The 22,984-nt window shown below is 36.0% G+C and overlaps 1 protein-coding gene across 1 annotated transcript in view; it reads right to left on the bottom strand.

The window, feature by feature from the left end:
- Positions 1-22,984, bottom strand: part of LOC150110373 (cilia- and flagella-associated protein 58-like) — a 133,573-nt gene that overhangs the window by 32,187 nt on the left and 78,402 nt on the right. Inside the window, exons 8-9 of the mRNA XM_090396969.1 lie at positions 8,442-8,603; positions 1,794-2,081 (exon numbers count right to left, since the gene is read on the bottom strand). Of these exons, the coding sequence (XP_090253095.1) occupies positions 1,794-2,081; positions 8,442-8,603 (450 nt within the window). The remainder of the gene's footprint in view (positions 1-1,793; positions 2,082-8,441; positions 8,604-22,984) is intronic.

Genomic DNA, 22,984 nt, shown 5'->3' with positions numbered 1-22,984 from the left:
CACCACTATCCAACCAAAAAATAGAGTCTTGATACCGCAGTTGACCACATTGTTACCCAATTTTCAGGGATGACTCCCCATTCTGCACCCCTGTAGTCAAATACTGGAAAATTTCCTCTGCATCAATCCTATAAAACTCTTTTAGACATTTATATCACATCCCCTCTTTTCCACCTATCAACCAACTTCTTCAAACTGCAAACTCCTGATCTGTACTCATAGGATGCCCATGAATTACTCGCTATATTGGTTATTTGCCTCTAGATCTCTCCACCACTGAATCTCCAAGAGGCTCTAGGTTTCTACATCTGTGCACACAGTAATCCATATGCAGCATATCACAGCTTTATAAAGAGATATAACTTCTTTTTTATATAACAAAACCTGTGGTGAGTTCATTACTACAAGAAACACGTATTAACCACAGTGAAAATTATTTAATTGTAAATATTTCATCCCAAGTATCTTAGGACATCATCATGTCCTAAGATAACTTCTTTACTTCTTCATAACTTCTTTATCTCTGCTTGTTAGTGTTCTTCAAGAAACATGCAATTCTATGAGCTACTTAGGACATGTTTGCAACATGCCTTCCAATCTTTAACTGCCTATTCACTATCACCTCTAAATCTCTAGCTTTATCAATTTTCTGAAGTACAGTTCTATCAATGTAGTACAACTTGTATTATTTTCATACCAAAATGCACATAACTGCACACTTTTTCCACATTAACTGACAGTCATTATCCTTTGCCTATACTGTCAGCCTATTTAAATCATTCTGTAAGTCCATCTTAATTAACTATTACACTAGTATTAGAAAGTTTTTTCACTTGGTTATAATTTAAACTTTCCTAGAAATTATATTCTTGTTTAATCCTTTATCCAAGTGTAAATAAACAAACAAAGTTTGTGTATGAACTTTCTTCATAACTGGGCTACTTGTATATTATAGAGACTAATTACTTCACATGAATTGCATTAATATCCCATAATGCTATGCATTATGCAAAGAGCTACTGTCCAGAACTTATAACAATGTTTTAAGTGATGTTATTACACACTGCAAGCTTTTCATTAAATAATCAGGTCAAGGGCATAGTTAATTGTTTTACATATTCGTTAAAAATATGTGGTGATATGTCACTCACATTTACCTCTGGGTGATGAAAAAGTAGGGTTGATTGCCAAGTGAGTATGAAAAATTGAAGATACAAAATAAAAATAAGTATCAGTTCTGTGGAAAAAGTGTAATTTGCATTTCAAGTCACTGAGAGCAGATCATTTATATCCAAGAGGAAGAAAGTGGATGAAAGTGCAAAGCCATGGGGGTATTCGTACATTGGTAGGGAAATCTGAGCAGAGAAAACTATCTACCAAAGCAAGGAAAGTAATGAGCAACCTTATAGGAAGTTAGTGAATTATGAGTTAGAAATATGAGGTTTGGAAATTTTTAGCACAATATCATCTTAATAAAACAATTCCTAGAAAATATGAGATCAGCCATGCCTTATCACTTTTCATATAAATTTCTCAAAACATTAATTATGTGTAATAATTTATATAATTTGTGATTTAGTTCAACAGAGGAAATTTAATTACAATAACAAAATAAATACCATAAATAGTGTGAGTAGCTCTTATAAATATTGATACTAAAATGTTAGCAAGAAGGCATTCATGGATGGTATATCTAAAGAGTCTTTAGCAAGATATCATCAATAGGTATAGTAATCAAACAACTTGATTCCATTTAAAATGAAAAGAAGACTAAGACTTAAATTATATCAGACCTCTGTTAGTTTCCTTTGTGTAAGTGCACATTCCTTTTCCCGTTCCACACAGATACGTTCAAGTCTTCGAGACTGTTGTTCTTGATGCTCTAATTCAGTTTTAGTTTTTATTGTCATATCAATTTGCTTTTGTAAGTCTTCTTTTATCTCTCTGCTCTGATCAATAAGTTGTTTTATTTGCATTTCTAATCCAGCTGTTTCTTCATTACGCTCTCTGATATCTTCCTTTAGTTGATCTATGTAGTGGTTTAAAATATTGACTTTTTCTTTTTGTTCTGCTGCACTGTCCTGGAAAAAAAAAAAAAGCATACTATGTCATGTAATGTCAATGTTAATTAAATTTTTCATGTAACAGTAAAAAAAAAGTGTGCGCACACACACACACACACACACACACACACACACACACACACACACACCATATATTCCAGCGTATAAGTCGACTTTTCAGCATTGAAAACAAGTACTAAATTTTTTAGGTCAACTTATACGCCGGGTCAAAAACTGATTACTTTCCAAGAAAAAATCTAGTACGTATCATACTCTGTTAAATTTATTAGCAATATACAAAAGGATAAATAAGTGACCACGTGGTTAGCCTAGTGGCTTTGCGCCTCGCAACCATATGACTGGGGAAGGAGTGTCCCAAGTTCGATTCCCGTTGTAGACGTGAGGAATTTGAGGATCTTCCTCAGGCATAGCCAAGTTAGCGGGTCTTGGGCGCGGTCAGTAGGGTTTTTTCCGCCAGTTTATCTGGCATTTTTCATCCCGCAAACAGGCAAACCGGCCCCGTGAACATACACCTCTACAGTCAAAAATATATCCCCCCCCCAGCGGCAGACCAGGCGACGGGTCGGTTGGGAGTAGTACTAACAAGTAGTCGCATCTAAATAACACGCGGACCCTGCATAGGAAGCGGGAATAACGCGAAGAAGAAGAAGAAGAAGATACAAAAGGATAAATAAGTAAAAATATTTCAACTTATATCAAATTTATTTACAGAAAAAATTATTTACATGTTATATAATTATTTATTTACAAAAGAAAATAGGTAGGTAACTACATAATTAAAATTTAATTTTCACTGTCTGAATGAATAAAAAGTTCATTGTACTCTTGTAATTTCTTCCGGTATATCGTCATATAAATTGTATTCGTTTTCTCCATCAGGTTTAGCATCAATTTCTTCATTATTGTAAACAAAATCATCTTCCGAGCCATCTAATTTGTTAGATATAGCAGAGTTTTTAAAAGATTTTATTACTGTATATGGTTTTATTTCATCCCATGCTTTCACTACCCATTCACACATAGTTACTAAAGACGCATGTTGCATTTGTCCTCCTTTTGTGTAACTTTTCTCTCCTTCTTGCATCCATGCATTCCACTGTTTTCGTAAACTGGCTTTAAATGGTTTGTTTATACAAACATCCAAGTTGCACTAGTGAAGTTAACCCACTTGGAATCACTGCCATATTGGTATTATTCTCTCCTAATAAAGATTTTGTGCTCTCCATTAAATGGGATTTGAACATGTCCCACACTAAAAGACTGTTTGGATTTTTTAATGCACCTTTAATTTAGTACCATCAGCCATACAAGCAAGTACAACTGTGAAACAGATTTTTTCGTGTGTCCAGTTGTTTTTAAAGAAATAGTTTTACTTCCTTTCAATTCTACTATTCTATTCCCGATCATGTCAAACATAACTGGAGTTTCATCCATATTTCCGATTTGAGACAATAAATAATTTTTTGCTTTCTTTTAGCAATTATAAATCTTTGAAAACTTAATAACTTATCATCCAAATCCTTTGGCAGCTTCTGTATGATTTTCGTTTTTAGTAGAAGCACTAAATTTTTCCTTTAATAAATCAGCTACACCAACTCACTGTAGCTTTGAAGTTTTCGCTGTCCTTTTTATTTGCTTTGCCCCACTTTAAAGCAAATAAACGAATATTATTTCTTGTTAGAATGAGTCCATTTTGGCGATTTTCTCGAACCCAATCCGCAACATTATTTTCCAGAATAGGCCACTTACAAATTCCTTTCTGTAATGAGCACTTATTTTTTGGCATTTTCATTATTAAAGTTTCATTTTTTCTCCAATCGCAAACTAGTTTTTTGTTTACTCCAAACTGACATACAGCAACACAGTATTTTCTTTTGCAAATTTAATCACTTTGCACTTAAAACTCGCATCATATTTCATTCTTTTAAAAGGAGCCATTGCACTTTAGTTCACTATTGGTCGATACGAAATAAAATTTCTTTTGTCAACTAGGTATTTTATATCTTTTGCTAAACCAAAGAATGGAAGGACTAAAAAGGCAGTTATGATCCTAGTGGTTGATGCCTGTATAAAAATTTTACTTAAAAACTGTCATAATTTTTATTTTTAAAGAAATTTTTCGAGTTGACTTGATAGAATGACTTGCAATTTCAAATGGATGCTTATGACAGATGTACCAACTTAGAAAAAAAAAAGAATCTTGCCGGATAGTGTTGCCATCTATGGTTGAGGCTGAGAACTTTTTAGACCACTCTCGTATATATATATATATGTATTTGTAATAGGCGTAAGAAAATAAGATAAAATTGTTCTATACTATAAGAAAGGTGAATCATATAAAATGATATTCTTGAGTGCAAAGTCATCAGATAAATTATCACATGACAAATTGACATATAAGCTGTAGAAGATGTAACTGAATAACTGATTGGATAGATGGATGGGCTTTCTGAATGATACCAGCAAGTTGTGTGTGTGATGGAGCACTTCTCAGAAAAGGAAGGTGACCAGCGAGGTGGCTAAGTGGTTTTGGACACTCAACTGGTTCTTGGGCTCTCTTTCTGTTCTTGGGCCCCTACTGGATGATCTTCAAGTGCTGCTAATGATGCAAAGTTAGGTAGAATTATCAGGAGTATTGCTGATGTTTATTCTGTACAGCAAGATTTGGACAAATGCTGTTACAAATGACAAAATTGAGTGTAATTGTAGTTTTAATATTAATAAATGCAAGGTGCTACTACACTTTGGGATGCAGAGATACTGAATTGGCAAAGCTATGCTTCAGGAGGTGGATGAGATTTGGGATCTTGGGGTAATAGTAGACAGCAGACTAAAGTTCAGAGAGCACATTGCAAGTGTTGCAAAAACTGCACATTGTATTGCTACTATGATAAGAAGGTACCCCTGACATGTAGAGAGAGAGAGAGATAAGAAGAAAGGAGTTGGTAACCCCTGGCATAGTACATATCATTGGTTTACAATCTTTTATCACATAAAGTTATAAAAGATTGTAAACAAAAAAGGGATTCACATAAAGTGTAAAAAATACATTTATTATTATTATCAACATCAAACTACCATGGAGTCAAATACTGATTGTTGGAGTTTCCTCTGTCACACACACACACACACATGGCTCATTATAGTGTGCCTTAAATGCATTTGCATTCTCTGCAGTCACCATGCTCTCGGACAATATATTCCAATCATTCACCACTCTCCATGCAAAAAACCTGCTTCTCATGGAAATTAAATCCCCTCATCTCTAACCATTCTATGAAAAACCTCTTCCACATTAATGTGATAAAAGCCCTTTACCAATCTATATATCTCTATAATATTCCCTCTCCTTCTTCTATCCACTAAGTCTGCAAATTTCATTTTCTCTACCATTTTTCATATTCAGCATTCCAAAGACTAGAAACCATCTTAGTCAACTGACTCTGGGCCCTTTCTAGTAACTCCTCATCCTTTTGAAAACCAGGTGACTAAATTTGTGTATAGTAGTACATATATGGCCTAATCAAGGGCTTATACAAAGAAATTAAAATTTCCTTCCTCTATAAGCTAGTGTCCTCCATGTCCTGCCAGAATCCATTGTGCTGTCTCACAATTTTAGCAACTTGGCCTTTAAATTATCCACTATCAGCCCAGATCTCTTATTTTCTACACCTCCTCCAATATATTCCCATTGAGTGTATACTCTACATCCCCATCTTTGTTTTGCAAATTTTAAAATGTTGCACTTTGCAACATTGAACTGGCTACCTTACTCCCATGCCCATTCACTCAGTCTTTTTAAGTCCTCTTGTAAGGCTATAACATCCGCTCTGCTCTTCATAGTTCTTCCAATTTTGCATTATCTGCAAACAACTGAACATTCCAATTCAAACTTTCCAAACATCATTAACATACAAGTTAAACAGCAATGCAACTAAAATGGACCCTTGAGGCACACCACTAGTGTCGTTCCTCTTCTGGGATATTGCATCTATATGTACAACTTACTGATTGGAGCTACTGGTGCTTTTCACACATTGCCCATTCAAATATTTTATGTTGAAGTATCCCAAAATTCCATGAATCTTTGACTCAATGGGGTCCTGGGATAATAATAATAATAATAACCTTCTTTAGTGCTTAGATGAAAACTGTTGTCTCTTAACTATGCCTAAAAATAAAGTCTCTTCCAGAGTATCAACATGGACTAGAATCTTTTTTCTGAATTGGGAAACACAATATCAAATACATCAGACTGCTGCAAATCCCTATGGATGTTACAGAGATTATGGAAGCTATTGGCATGAACATTGACAACATTACATATACTGAACATTGACAACATTACATATACTGAACATAACAACATTCCATACATCAACATGCACATTCCAACATGCACTACATCCCATAACCTTTTACTTTGTCAACTAAAGAAGTTAATACTCCATCATTTGTCTACCTGCAATTGCTTAATGCACACAGAGCAGCCTACTCTGATTTTTTGCCCATCTATACTAATGATTCAAGATCTGAGAACTTAGATAGATTTCCTGTGTGTTTTCTGACATTAATATATATCCCACCAGATACACTTAATTGCAGTATAATTGACAGCAGAGTTGCAGGCAATTCAGCTTTAGCTTGTGCATATTAAAAGAAGAACAATACCAAAAGTGTAATTTATGGACTCATTGACTTTTTACAGGCCGTCTTCTCCCCTGTGTACAATCCACATCGAGTGCTTTGTAAGGTTTTACAACTTTTTCATAAAATGAAGATTCTTAATTTTGATATTTGGTTGTACTAGATTCCCAGCTATATTGGAATTTAAGGAAATGAGATTGCAGATGCAGCTGCTAGATCAGTTCATACTTTTTTCATATATTGTTTGACAGTTTGTATATACAGACTTCAGATAGCTTATAAGATCAAAGCTAATGGTGAGTGAGCAAGAGGTATTTGAGGAAATAAATAACCTTGATGTCAATAAAGACAATAGGATTTGTCATCATGCATCTTAAGGAGGAAATGTTCTAGGAAATGGCAGTAGCATTGGCATGCCTATTTAATAAAGTCTTACAACAACACAGTTTCCAAGGAGGGCAAAATTGTTCCACTGCATAAAGGTGGTGATAAGACTGTAGCTTCAAATTATAGGCCAATCTGTATATATCTGGAGTTATGGTGAAGGTACTGTGGTGGAGAGATTGGTGAGAAGTAGGATACAGAAATGGGGTTGATAATGGCAGTATTCTCTGTGGTTATCAGGATGAGTTTGTTAAAGTGATATCATGTTTTATTAACTTACTTATGTACTATAACAATGTGACAAAAACTTGGACAGGAGAGATGCATATGCAGTGGTGTACTTGGATTATGCTAAAGCTTTCATGGACTGCCATATGACAATTTGTTAAATAAATTGAAACAGATGGGATTCTTCTGAGTTGGATTAATGAGTGGCTGTCAGATAGGTATCAGAAAGTTGTATATCAGGGGTGCAGTATCCCAAAAGAGGAAGTCATTAGTGGTGTACTGCAGGGGTCGGTTTTGGGACCACTGTTGTTCAATTTGTATGTTAACGATATTGGGATGGGATTAACTAGTGATATTCAGCAGTTTGCATATGGTGCGAAATTGGGGAAAGCAATGCAGAAACAAGTGGATGTTATGGCCTTACAGGAGGACTTGAATATTTTGCATGAATGAGCAGGTAAGTGGAACTATCAGTTCAATGTTGCAAAGTGTAAGGTTCTGAGATTTGGTACGCAACAATGGGATACAAAGTATACACTTGGCAGGGAAACTTTAAAGTAGAGGAGATGAGAGATCTGGGAGTGATGGTGGACAAGGACCTGAAATTCAGGAGCCACACTGCACAAGTTGTGAAGACAATTTTTAGTTGCAAAGCCTCGTGAATAGGAGGAAAAGGGGCGATATGATTGAGACATAAACTAGTCAGGGATTGTTATCAGGTTGACATGGAAGAGATTTTTCACAGAATGGGAGGGGGGGGGGGGGTAGAACAAGAGGCTATGGCTGGAAATTGTATAAGAAGGGTGTGAGCAGATGAGTGAGGAAAAGTTCTTTGCATGAAGAGTTGGTGAGTGGAATACATTGCCTGAATGTGTTGTGAATGTAAACACTGAATCAGTTTAAGCTTGGATGAGCATTGTGTGCAATAGTGTGAATACCTCCCATGATGAGCCTCTGACTCCATGGAAGTCAGATAATAATAATAATAATAATATGAAGGTTCAGTGCATTAAAAAAGAAAAAGAAAGAAAATTAGTCCATAAGTTAAGTAACCTTACTGTGATAATACAAAGTCAAAATTCCAAAGTAGAATCATACTTGTGCCTCCTTGAAATACTTGCTGTACATGTAGCGATCACTGCAGGAGGCTTCATACAAGTTTTTCATTTGCTTCAAATGACTTGTGACTTCTGCAATTTGTTTCTTGAATTCTACACCTCTACTCTCATAAATCTGAATTTCATCTAGAAGTGTTGTAATCTGAAAATGAAAAAAAAAAAAATATATATATATATATATATATATATATACATACACACACACACACACACACACACACACATATATGTGTGTGTGTTTTACTTTTAACAATAATTTAGAATAAAAATGAAAGGGAAAAAAAAAGGTAAAAGAAACTAATTTTCAATGGATAGCAGAATACCATACAATTATCTGTATGCGATCTATCTTAAAAGTTTTAAGATCAAGTATCAAATATTATACATTAAAAGTATTAATAAGAGCTAACATAGCTTGGAGGGACAGTAAAGTTATATATGATTTGTACTCAGAATAAGCCCAGGTTTGGAAAAGATGGGAATTCTGGAATTTTTAAAATAATGAAAAGAGTCAAGGAGATGTTCCATAGAATGACTATGAACGAATGATGTTAGTTGATGAGGGACAGATTGGTAACTGATGCAGAGGATATAGTTCAGGTATTCAATGAGCAGTTTATCAGGTTATTTCATCACACATGAAGGCAACATCACAAGAAGCTGGAGTGTACAGGATGTGGTGGAGGAGGATCTGATGGTGAATGAGCAGGAGGTATTAAGTAAATTTGATGTTAATAAGGCAACAGGACTTCACCATATAGAACAGTGTGTCTTGAAGGAATGCTTTATAAAATTAACAGCATCCTTGGCAGGCATTTTAGCATGAGTCTTGAAACAGGAACAGAAAAAATTATTCCACTTCACAATAGGTGGAGGGGGGGAGGGTCAGGATGATAAGACAGATGCTACAAATTATAGGCTAATCTGTTGTTAATGTATTTTAGAGAGGTTTGTGAGGACTAGGATTCAGAATTCTATGATGGTGGTCAACATGGGAGGACATTTTAGCAGTCTACAGTCTACTCACTTCAAAAGAGAAACACATATACAGTGGTAAACCTGGATTTTCCAGAGGCCTTTGACAAATTGCCACATGACAAGTTCATAGCTAAATCGAAACAGTAGGATTAAAAGAGACTTATGAGTTGAATAGGTGATTGGCTGTAGGATAGGTTGTGTAAGGGTGGGAGGGGGGGGGAATCCCAAAGGAGGAAAGTCATTAGAAGAATGCAGCAGGGATCATCATCAAACTCCTGATATATATATATATATATATATATATATATATATACACACCCTCAATACGTGTACAGGATATGATAGTACTACATGAAAAATTTACATCATTACTGACTTCCTATCTACAATTTTCCTCCAAATCGGTCTGTTACTTGTCAAGACTCCAACATTATCAGATCTTATATTTCTATCATCTAAGGCACTTTGTACCGTATCAATCCACCTATATCTTGGTCTTCCTCTGGGTCTTTTTCCTGCCAACCTGGCAGAGAACACTTGTTTTGCTAATCTTTCCTCTCCCATTCTGTTTAAGTGACCATACCACATGAGATTACCTCTGTTAATGCATTACTGGATGCTGACAATGTCAAATTCTTTCCTAATATCCTCGTTTTTAATATGATATTGCCATTGATACCATCTGTTCATGCCTGTAATCTTTCTCAGGACTCTCGTATCTGCAGTCTCTGGTCAAGTGCTTTACTTCTGACCCAGCTATCAGATCCATGAGTTAAAATTGGTTTGAACACTGTCTTGTATACAGCTAATTTAGTTTTTTGGCTAATTTCTCTCTTATTCCATATAAATTTATTCAATTGACTTCCTACCATACCAGCTTTGTTGATTATGTTGTCTATTTCCATATTTAATTTACCATCTTCACTAAAAATTATGCTGAAGTAGTTGAAATGATTCACTTGTTCTATAGGTTCTCCATTCACAATGCAGTTGATATTTTCAATGCTTCTGCCTATTTTCATTGTCTTTGTCTTGTTATTGCTGATTTTCATACCATATCTATTACAACATTATTCAATTTACTTAGGGGAACTTGCAGAGCCTCCACATAGCCTTTAAAGGAATGTGAAGAACCGACCAGAGCTTCTGACCTAATGTTCAATCCTCACCTTCTTGTGGTGCACCCTGTTAGGTATCTACCTGAATACTGAACGAATAAGGATGGGCTGGCAATTTGGGATTTAGTCAACCAAATTGTATTCTTATTGGCTTAAACCAAAACATATAATGATGATGGTTTTGGGACCATTATTGTACAGGGTGTCCCAAAATTCACGCAAGATTTAAATTTAGCGCCATTTGTGCGGTGAGAAAAAAAAGACAGCGTGACAGCTGACACTTCAGGGTTATTAAAAATGGAGGCTACACGAAAGAACAACGCATTTTCATTGTTGAGCAATATTTTAAAAATAATGGTTTGGCAGCTACAGTTCGCAATTTTCGTACAAAATATGGTCGGAATAGTGATTTAACTTCATCAACTGATGAAGTTAAATCACTTATTCTGAAAAGATTATTTAAAAGGATTAATTAAAAAATTCAAGGAAACTCTATCAATTAGTGATCTTATACACTCTGGCCGTCCTTCAACAAGTCGTTCAACAGAAAACATCGAAGCAGTTCGTGAGAGTGTTGCTGAGAGTCCAGGAACATTAAAATTCATCACTGTGGTCTTGAATTGGGCATTTCGAGAAGCTCTCTACAGCGTATTCTCACAAAAGATTTGCATCTTTATGCTTACAAAGTTCGATTGACTCAAGAACTGAAGCCTACTAACCACACACACACAGCGAAGAGAGTTCGTTGAATGGATTATGGAACAACAACAAGTGGATGCTTATTTTTCAAACAAAATCATCTTCAACGATGAGGCTCATTTTCATCTTGATGGCTTCGTTAATCGACAAAATTGTGCATTTGGGGTTCAAAAAGTGATTGTCGAGAAACAAATGCATCCACAACATGTCACTGTTTGGTGCGGATTTTGGGCTGGAGGCATCATTGGTCTATTCTTCTTCGAAAATGCGGCTGGTAAGGCAATAACGATTAATGGTGCTCGCTATCGCGACATGATAATCCAGTTTTTTGTGCCTAAATTGCAAGATATGGATGTGGACGACATGTGGTTTCAACAAGATGGTGCCACATGCCATACAGCCCGAGAAACAATTCAGTTACTGCATGAGTCATTTCCTGGTCGTGTAATTTCCCGTTTTGGTTTTGGTGATCAGAATTGGCCACCCAGATCACGTGACTTAACGCCGTTGGACTTTTTTTTCTTTGGGGTTTTTTGAAGTCTAAGGTTTATGCCAACAAGCCCATGACCACCCACGCCTTGAAGGAGGAAACTGAGTGCTGTATCAACGAAATTCAGCCACATTCAGATGGTCATGGAAAATTTCGACAAAAGAGTGCATATGTGCCAGCAAAGCCGTGGAGGCCATTTACCCGATATGCTATTCCATGCATAATCCTATATTGTATACTTCATGAATCAATAAGAAATTACAATTTTTAATTAAAAAGCTGTGTTTTCTATCAAAATTACTTCTTGCGTGAATTTTGGGACACCCTGTATAATCTTTATGTTAATGATATTTGAATAGGCAGCTGAAATTTCAGTTCTTATTGGCCACCATTCATAGTGTTTTGTTCTAATTTATATGTGTACTTATATGAGTAATTATATGAGAGCATGTTGCTCTCAAGCTTAATTTATTTTTTATAGCCAAATAAATAACAACAGGACTTTAGCATTGATGTAGTAAGGTTTTTTTTCACCTGAGGTCAGGCCAGTAGATTTAATGGTTGACCAAATTAATGTAACTTGATCACACCGTGCAGGCTTGTTTCTTTGTCTATATGTGTATACTTCAGATGATGACCTTAATGTGAAGGCCGAAATGTCATATGATTATTTTGGTTTATATTAAACTGAAGTTTTACTTTAACTTGGTAGTTGTTTCCATAATTTGTATAATGAAGACTTCATAGAGTAGAGGGAGATGTGGGTAGAACAAGAGACCATCTCTGGAAGCTGTATAAGAAGGGTGTGAGCAGCAGGTTCTTTGTATGGAGAGTTGGTGAGTGGAATGCATTTCTTGAAAGTGTAGTAAGTACAGAAACTGTGAATGAATTTAAGCATGGTTTGGTGATCTTTTTGCATAAGAATATAGAACTCACATGATGTCTTTTGACTCTATGCAGGTCTCAATGATAATAAATTCTATTCCCTTTCCCATCTCTGTAATAATTTCCCTCCCCCACTCCTCTCACTGATCTTATTTGCTGATGAATATCATCTGTATCATCTTTTGATATGGATGGTATTCCATATCAAAAGATGTACCAAGATTCCATACCAAGATCTTATGGCCTAAAGCAGCAACACTGACTGTGTATTTTGTTGGCCTCTATGTCACACACTAGAGGGGCCTAAAATGCACTTCTCCTGATGCACTGATCTCTTCTTGAATTTCTACTCTTTTTGGCTGCTGTTCATATGCTGTTATTTGCAATACCCCTCCAACATCCTGTTCTCTCTCTCTTCCCCCTGAAAACTGCAACCCCCCCTCTCATTCTGTTCCAATAACTACATCATCTTCTGTCAGACAAATTTCACTAATGCTAATAACTTTTGGTCAAGAAGAACTAGGCAATACCAATACCTCCCCTCCCCCTCCCCTCTCTCTCTGTTTTGAATGATTCGCATTTAGTGTATAAAGTGCAGTAGTCTCCTATGCCTACCATTACCCTTACACTTTTTATTAACTATCCTATTCTGATTTGTTACATGCAGAATTATATTCAGCAATTTTTCTGCATTCTCACATTTGCCTCATCAGTGCCTGCACATACATACACTCCAGCATCCTCCTCTTCAACAGCTGTAGTTTCCCTGATTTAGTTTCACTGATCCAGCGACACTTTTTCCAAACTGAACACCAGATAAATTCAGGTGCACACTATCATCTCTATATACGTCCTTTCATCCATAACTCATTCTATATGTCTACTAACTACATACTTTTTCTCCTGCAAAATCTATGCATAAACTGTTTTGCAATAATAGATCTCTTTCTCAACCTATCTGTACCATTTCCTAGCAATATCAACCTCGTCACCTTTCAAATCATTTGTACCTGAAACTAATCGACTTTTTCACTTTACCTTTCCACATACTAATAGCCTCAATAACATCATTTAATCTTTGCACCTGGGAAGTGGTAGATAACAGAGGATAGGTGCAAAACTAAATGTGGCAGAGAAATGGAGGATAGGAATGAAAGAGAGAGAGAGAGAGTAAAAATAATCAGTATAAAAGTGATAGTGTGGATTTTGTTATGCTCTTATCAAGCACTCCTTTTATCAAAGATATATGTACAAAATTTTTTCCTTTCTCTCCCTTTCTCATTTCTTTTCTCTTCCTTCTTACCTCTTCTTAGCTATCCCCCACCCCCATACACATATACTTTGTTCTATGAAGGATTCTGCATCAGCACATTGTCAGTCTGTCTAATTCAACTAACTTTTCCTTCTTTGTATCATCCATACTATTATTTTTACTCTCTCTCCTATCCTCCATCAGTCTTCACTTATAGTTTTGCACTTATCCTATGTTATCTACCACTCTCAGGCTTTTGACATTATTTGCACCACACCTCTGATTTTTTTCAAAATGCTTTACTCATACTCTCTCACCACTTGCACTTTCAAGTTAAGGTCCACTCACTCTCAGTAAAGCATACATTTCACCAACAGTACACTGCATACAGTACAGTTTTTCATGTTGTGTACTTGAACAAAGAGGACTTGGATGTCGCTGTTCTACACTGCACCAGTGCCATGTGCCACACTATAAAACATATCTAATACTAAGACCAGCCTAATTGAAATTACATCTAAACTATATTGAGCATACTTTATAAGCAATATCTTATAGCAAATTCTTAGATATACTATTCTTAAATGAGGACTATGAATTCTGTAAACAATAAAATGCCTGAAATTTCAAGACATTTGCTCATTCCTATCAACAAAAATTAAATTATAATTATCATAAGCAACTAAATACTGAATTTTAGACTCCATGGGGATCAGAAAAATAATAATAATAAATAATTTATAAACATGTTTATAAATCTGTACACACAAATGGCATCATCATGATTTCTTATCATAAATGTTAGTTTGCCTGCTTGATTGAAATTAAGATTTTTCCCATTACTACTACTACTGCTAATTATTATTATTATTATATTATAATTATATTACAATTATATTACAATTATATTACATTATATTATATTTAGTGCATTTAGTAATATAACTGTAAATATATTGTTAAATTTAGGTTGTTTTAAAAATGGTGCCAAAAATATGTAAGAACAAATTATAAGTCAACGAATCTGCCAGAAACCTTTGTACAGAAACCTTTTTTAAGCAGAAGCATTGCAGTACTGTTGTTGAAGATATAAGTGAGGATCATGCTTAATACTTGAAATATTATAATAAATAATATTATAAACAAATTGATTATAACAAATAATTAGACAATCAACAAGAGAATTAAAAAATAATTATAATTATTTTCTAATTATACTAATTAGATTAATGAATAATTATACTAACAATAAGGTAAGTTAGTTAAAAAAGGTTGAAACCAGTCGGGGTAGAGGCCCTTCCCATAATACTTAGCATTATAGACACCCAAAAAAGATGTGTGCTCTGCATTATAAAATATTAAGGGAATTAATGTGAAGTCATTACAAGTATCTTAGTCATGAAGATCCTCCATGTGCAAAGTTTGTTTGCTTACTGGATAATTGATAGAAATCTGAACTTTAGGGAACATATTGCAAAAGTGATGAAGGCAATCCAAAGGATTGGTGCAATACTGAGAAGGATGCTAACCTGCAGAGATAAAATAGTTGTCATTCCATCGCCTAAAGCCCTGATCACACTTGGACTATTGTTTTCAAGTGTGGTCCCCAGGATTTTAAAGGGATAAATTAACCGTGGAAAGAGTGCAGAGGCAGATAACAAAGATGTTATCAGGACTGTATAATGTTAGTTATGAATATAAACTCAGGGAATGTGGGCTGCAGACTTTGGTACATAGAAGAAGGAGAGATGATATGATTGAGATTTTTAAACTGTTGAGAGGTAGTTACAGGGTTGACACTGGGGAGTTCTTTTGTTTGGTGGAATAGGACGAAGGTACAAGGTCAAGGGGACATCGCTGGAAATTATGAAAGGAAGTTGTGAGCAGGAGGGTGAAGAGTGGTTTCTTTGCATGGAGGGTAGATGAACTGTGGAATGCATTGCCTGATAGAGTGGTAAGAGCATGAATGGTCAATGAGTAGTATGATAAACTTTGTGTTTTCTAGGATGGGGCCTCCCACAATGAGTTTTGTGATTGCATGGAAACCTGAATCATAATGATAATAAAGGATAAACCAAGAATATAATCTCTTGCATCTTTAACTGAATTTGTAACCAACTGAAAAAACTCTCAACAAATATGTCTTCTGAATTGATCACTAGACTTCCACTTTCACCTAACAATGTCATTCTTCACAATTATTTCTCCTCCTACTGGCAACATAATGAAAGACTTTCCTTGAGATTTTCCTTGGATCTCAGGGCTAATCTTTTCTCATATTCAAGTCTTGCCTTCCTTACCATGCTAGTCACTTTCCTGGCTTGAGTAATATACTCCTCATGCAACTGCTCTTTGAGTGTCCTTGCATGTTATATTCCTTATGCAGGTGCTCTCTGCTCCCAATCCTTATACTTTTTCTTAACGTTTTTTCACCTGCAGTTCCTGTTTGAAATCATTACACCAAAGCATGTTCTCTTTTTCACTTAAGGTATGCAACTTGTCATTACTGCTAATACATACTTATTCACTAGTTCCCATGCACTGGTGATATTTTGCCCTTTCAATTCTTCCATCCATGGAAATGGTCCAAGCTGATTTCTAAGATTATTAAAACCACCTGTCTTATAATTCCACATAATTTGTTTCTTAACACTTATGCATGTCTACTCATCCCACAAGTCAAGATCATATGTTCACTCTCTCCAACTGTGTGTAGAAATAACATTTCAGTTACAATTAGGTCCTCTGATGCCAGAACCAAATCCAAAACTCTTGTCTGAGTTTTGGATTGGTCCTAGAGACTTGTCTGAGACAAATGCCTCAGAAGTCTCTACTTTCTTCTACTACATGTCGTCTGAGGCATTGTCCCTCAAGAATTCCAGAAATTCCATTCTCTTACTATTACATGCTGTTTCCTCTTCTCAATTAATACTTAAAATTTATACTTATTGTAGTTAAAATCTCTCATTTTGTACTTGCCAAAATATTTCCTGTTCCTCACACTCTGTATTCCCTGGCCTATAGCAACATCCCACTAAATATCCTGTACTGTCCACTTACACCATATACTCTCAAAATCATCAGTGCTATTTTCCTCAAAATCCATAACTTTTTATCTTCGTTTATCAACTATGTTTCACTGATCCCACTAATCTTTGGACCAGCTAGGCTATCAATGCACTAATTCATCTCCTTTATTCCTGATACTCCTGGCATTTGTATAAAGAAGCAGCAACAAATTGTTTGTCAGCACTTCTATACCTATTATTATTCTCTCCAGACTCTATTTGACTCTGCATAACACCATACATTCCCCATACATTTGACTCTGCATAACACCATACATTTCTGAGTAACCATTCCCACAAGAGGTCACAGCCACCTGAAAGCAGCATTCTCTCTAGATGCCTATGTCCTTCCTCATTCATATGAAGTCCATCTCTCACATATGGCTTTCTTCTATCTTCAAATGCATTCCAAACATCCACAAAATCCAAACCTCTCTTTCAGTATATTAACACTATCTCTCAAGTCATTTGTACCCACCATCATATCCACTCTTTCACCTCGCTTAATTGCTATAGTCACACTCTCTATCATTCCTCCAGGCAAGTACTCCTCTAGCATTCTATTGTGCACTCCGTGAATTACTGAATCTCCATACATCACATCTCTCAATGCTCCATTCATTTCTTGCTCACCTGCATCCCCCCCCTTGCATTCCTACTTACCTGCCTTCCTTCATATTGGATGATTTGTATCCAGTTAAAGTAGAAACTCATGAAAGCAATAATAATGTCCCAAGTAGCAGTGAATTTGAGGCAATCTAGTGTGACATCAAGGCTAACAGGACAAAAATATATGGTAGTTACTACAGACTTGATGGTTTCAGCTGCTAGGGATAATGAAATGCATTGCCATTTTACCCTAATGGGTACTAAGCAAATGATCAGTATGGGTAGAGCTCCAGAAATACATTCGCCCACTCACCATGGGTGAGATATCAGAGATCAGTGGTGAGTGAATTTTCAGCCTTGTTCTAAATATATTGCCTTATTTTCTTTGCATAATTTAAACATTTCTTTTAATTTTAAAACATCATCAAATTCACTATCAAGTTATTTGATCATGGGCACTCTCCAATGAATGTAATAAAGTTTTATTTTTGATCAGGAGATAGTACTTTATGTAATTAATTTAATAAGCTAATTCCTTCATAGACTCTTTGACCGTTCCAAAAATTAGTTTATGCAGAGATACTCTCAAAGATACCTTGCTGCTGTTTTATGAATTATTTCCAAAATAGGAAGTAATTCATATCTCTGACAAGAGGCAGCACTATGTATCCCTCCCCCTCTGCTATAAAGTAAACCCTATCCTGTGTCCATAGATTAATTTTGAAATAAACCATCAAGTATTCTCAACATTGGTTGTCATGTGGACTGCAACAAGCTAAGTAAATTTTATATTTAAATGTGTACCAATATTGTCTAAATTGTAGATTAATTATTACTGCGAGAAATTTGAGTGTGGAATGCAGTGTTTGGATAAATTTCTTAGGCAATATTATCATAAATTTAATGTTTATATTAGCACACTAATACAACATGGTGGTGAAAGGCAAATTATTATGTAGGTCTGTGTGAAAGACAAATAAAGTAGATGGCATGGATTTCTCAAAAATGGTACGGTGCCATGAAGATAATATGTATGAGTGGGAAGATGTCACAGATATTATTATTATTATTACAGTAAAACCCCGGGACCAACAAAAAGCATGCAAGTCGAATTCGCGTAACTCGGGGTATAATTTTGCATGTAATTTATATATACAAACATACAATTGGGACCAAAGGTTTACAAAAACACCTATATTTTTTTAAGAAATATAATCATAATTGTAGTTTTTCGTACATAAAAAAAGAAAGTTATTTCGATATTGATGGTTTCATAAAATCTAATGGATTCATCTGATGGCATAATGTCTTTTTCTTGTCACGCAAAATTTCTTCATAGCAAGCTAATGTTTTTTTATTCTTTGCCTTGTGGCTACAATTCGTTCCTCGTTAGAATCTGTCCTCCAAAATCTGACCTTTCTTTTATGATTGTTCTTACTGTAGATCGAATTTCTTTGCTAGCTCACAAATTTTCATTCCGCCTTCAAAATCCTTAATAATGTTGAGTTTTGTTTCCAAAGTCAATGTTTTTCTTTTCTTGCTAGCTGTAGAAGAATCGGACTTGCTTCTTTTGGATGACATTATTATTTTTTATGTGATAAAAGTTTTATCAAGAACATAACATTAAACAATCGCAAGGTTTGTAGACTATAAAAATCGTGTATGAATGGAGACTGTGTGAAACACGTCAGTGCTTGTTCACAGCATGTGCAACACTGGCGAATGCGGCCGGCGCCTGAAAGATACGACTAGTGGTGAGGTGTGAAGCGGGATGGGAATACGTACAGGTAAGAAACCGCATAACTCTGGATTTGCATAAGTCGGGGTATGACTGAATTATTATTACTATTATTAAGAGAGACCTCCTTGGAGTCAGGGTTCATCGAGGGAGGCCAAATATTACACACACCAGCTATCACACTTATTCTTGAATTCATTAACACTGCTTACACTCACAACATCCAATGGCAATCCATTCCAATCCAATCCATTCCTCATCCCCTTCTTAGTGGCATTCATTCTCAGCTTCCAAGGATACTCTCTTGTCCTTTCACCACCTCCATAAATTGAAAAATTCCATCAATCGATGGAATTTAACTCTCAATCATATAACATAACTCTCAATCTTATCATCCCTCTTTCTCCTATTTGCTAGTGTCTGCAGTCTACAAATTCTCAATCTGTTTTCATAATCAGTATTTCACAATCCTGATACCATTTTAACATTCTCCTTTGCAGTGCATCTACTATCAGAATCACAATGGAAACCAGGAGACCAGACCTGTGCACAATATTCCAGGTGAAGTCTTATCAAGGTCTTTTAAAGAGACAGGGTGTTAGGACAATAATAATAATACTTACTTACGTTTGCATAATTTGCAAGTCATCCCCATTTTCATTTAAACCGATTTTCATTTGTTTCACTGGCAACTGTAATTCTCCCAACATCCTCTTTGATTCTTAACATAACTATATGCAGTCATAATGTAGTATCAGCATAATACTTGCAAGTCATCCCAATTCTTATAAAAATCAGATACCATTAAACAAAACAAAACAAAAAAAAAATTTATTTAACTAAACTGATTTTCATTTGTTTGACTGACAACTGTAATTCTCCTAACACTCTCTTTAATTCTTAACATAACTATATGCAGTTGTAATGTAGTATCAGCATAATCAGAAAAAATAAAATAAAAATCAGCTAACGCCTTTTTATTCCCGTATACGGGGAGTAGGCGAGGCCATTTAGCCCTATCTAACTTTTGGAGACTGAGTGGGCAGTTCAATCTCCACTGGTACCAATCAGAGATAGATGGCCCAAGGCTATCACTAATTAAGTGGTACTAAGTGAAGAGAGACGGCTCAAATGTGCCGCCATCTCGTGGTCCTTAACTCTAACACAATATATTTAATGTCTGAAATAATGTGGGTTCTACGGTCGATTTTCTTGAGTTTACAGTACGAAAAACCCGAGTTTCAGGGAGGAAAAACCTGCTTGCCCATGCCAGAGATCGACTAACTCGGGAACCGGTCAAAAAAAGGCTTAGAAAAATTTCCTGTAGTCGCCGACTAGACTCGAAACCAAGTCTTCCTACGTGCGGCCAAGCGCCGTGGTTGGCAAACGCCACATCCGCTGAGCTACACAGGCTCCATCAGCATAATCTTATTTCACAATTCATAACATGAATTAGCTTAGTATTATTATATACTTGAATATACCTGACAAAAATTAATTTTAATAGCGATCTTGCAAAAAAATTGGTTGGAGACTGGATCACATTATTGACAATATATCATGAAAAATTAGTCTGGACATATCCATATGTTGCAAGTGTTGGCCATTTTTCCTTTTTTTTTTTTTTTTCATAAAATTGTTTTTCCTATTGAATTATTTTTATGATTATTATTATTATTATTCAGGCCTCCATGGAGTCAAAAGACTCATCGTGGGAGGTCCTTCCTAAGAACATAAAGTCTGTCAAGATTCATCAGGGGAGGTCCCCCCTAAGAAACACAAAGTCTATCATACCACTCCTTAAACTCATTGACTGTTCTCGCTCTCACCACTCCATCAGGCAATGCATTCCACAGTTCCACCACCCTCCACACAAAGAAACCACTCCTCACCCTCTTGCTCACAGCTTCCTTTCGTAACTTCTAGGGATGGCCTCTTGTCATCACTCTTTCCCACTGTTCAACCAAGCGAAATAACTCCCCAGTGTCAACCCTGTAACCACCTCTCAACAGTTTAAAAGTCACAATCATATCACCTCTCCTTCTTCTATCCACCAAGCTCTGCAGTCCATATTCCCTCAGCTGATCCTCATAACTATCCTTGTACAGTCCTGAAACCATCTTTGTCATCTGTCTTTGTATCCTTTCCACAGTTAATTTATCCCCTTCAAATCCTGGGGACCAAATCTGAGAACAATAGCCTAAGTGTGGTCTGATCAGAGACTTATACAACAGAATGATAACCCTTTTATCTCTGCAGGTCAGCGTCCTTCTCATAATTTCAGCAATCCTCTGTGTTACCTTCACCACCTTTGCAATATGTCCCCTAAATTTCAGGTTTCTATCAATCATCAACCCCAGATCTCTTGTCTCCCCTACTTCCTCCAGTATAACTCCTCCCATAGAGAATGCAGCATCCCATCGATGTTTCCCAAACCTCAAGACCTTACATTTTGCTGCATTGAACTGACACCCCCCATCCATTTGCCTATCTAGCTAGCTTATTCAAATCCTCTTGCAGGGCTACCACATCTGCACTATTACTAATAATCCTTCCCAGCTTCGCATCATCCGCAAACAACTGAATATCCCCTTGCAATCCACTGGCAATGTCATTGATATAAAGGTTAAACAATATAGGTCCTAGTACTGAGCCCTGTGGGACCCCACTTGTAACCCTCTGCCTCCTGGAAACTGCTCCACCATACACAACTCTCTGATACCTATCAGACAGCCAATCCTGAATCCAGTTGACCAATTTGACATCCAGACCCATGTGCTGCAACTTAAATATCAGCTTATTATGTGGCACCCTGTCAAATGCCTTCGCTAAGTCTAAGAAAATTGCAGTATATGCCTTTCCCTCATCTAATGTTCTTGTAATTTTATTATAAAAGGCTAGCATATTGCTAAAACAAGAGTGCCCTTTCACAAATCCATGTTGACTCTCTCAGATAACATTACCCTCATCTGCCCAATGCTGTATACGGTCCCTCACTATTTTCTCCAAGATCTTAACAACTACTGATAACACACAGACTGGCCTATAATTAGACACTTCCAGTCTGCTACCACCCTTATGCAATGGCACTATCTTACCTTCCTTCCTTCCACTCCCTGAGCACCTTTCCTGCAGCCAGACTTTCATTGAAAAGCCAGGTTAAAGGCACTGTCAGTTCCCTAGCACATTCTCTCAAAACTCGTGGTGAAATATCATCCAGTCCCAAAGCTTTGCTGACATCCAGAGTACTCAGTATCTGAAACACACTCTCCTCCTGTACCTCTAAACCTTGAACCAGCCCTATCCCTCTAGTATTAAAACTGGATGTTCAATTTATATGTTATATAAATTGAACATTCATTATGGACAACAAATGAAAATAAATGTAAACTACACTTTTTAGTTTTGTGATGTGCAAAAGAGACAAATGCTCAAGGAATTCAAGCTGTTGTGCTACAAAGATGAATGTTGGAAGTTTATCCACTTGGTTATACTATTTTAAAGATGCTGAGAAATTATATAGTTGGATTAATCCTTTATCCAAGTGTAAGCAAACAAAGTTTGCACCTAAAATATTTACAGGACTGGAGCAACTCATATATAGAAGCTAATGACTTTACATCACTTGCCTTAGTATCCCATAATGCAAAGCACATATCATTATGGATGTGTATAATCTACCCAGA

This window comes from Typopeltis vanoorti, chromosome 1, assembly GCF_054136105.1.
Source record: "Typopeltis vanoorti isolate ZY-2024b chromosome 1, IOZ_Tvanoo_1.0, whole genome shotgun sequence".
NCBI classification, from domain to species: Eukaryota; Metazoa; Arthropoda; class Arachnida; order Uropygi; family Thelyphonidae; genus Typopeltis; species Typopeltis vanoorti.
This window is presented reverse-complemented; position numbering and strand designations above follow the sequence as displayed.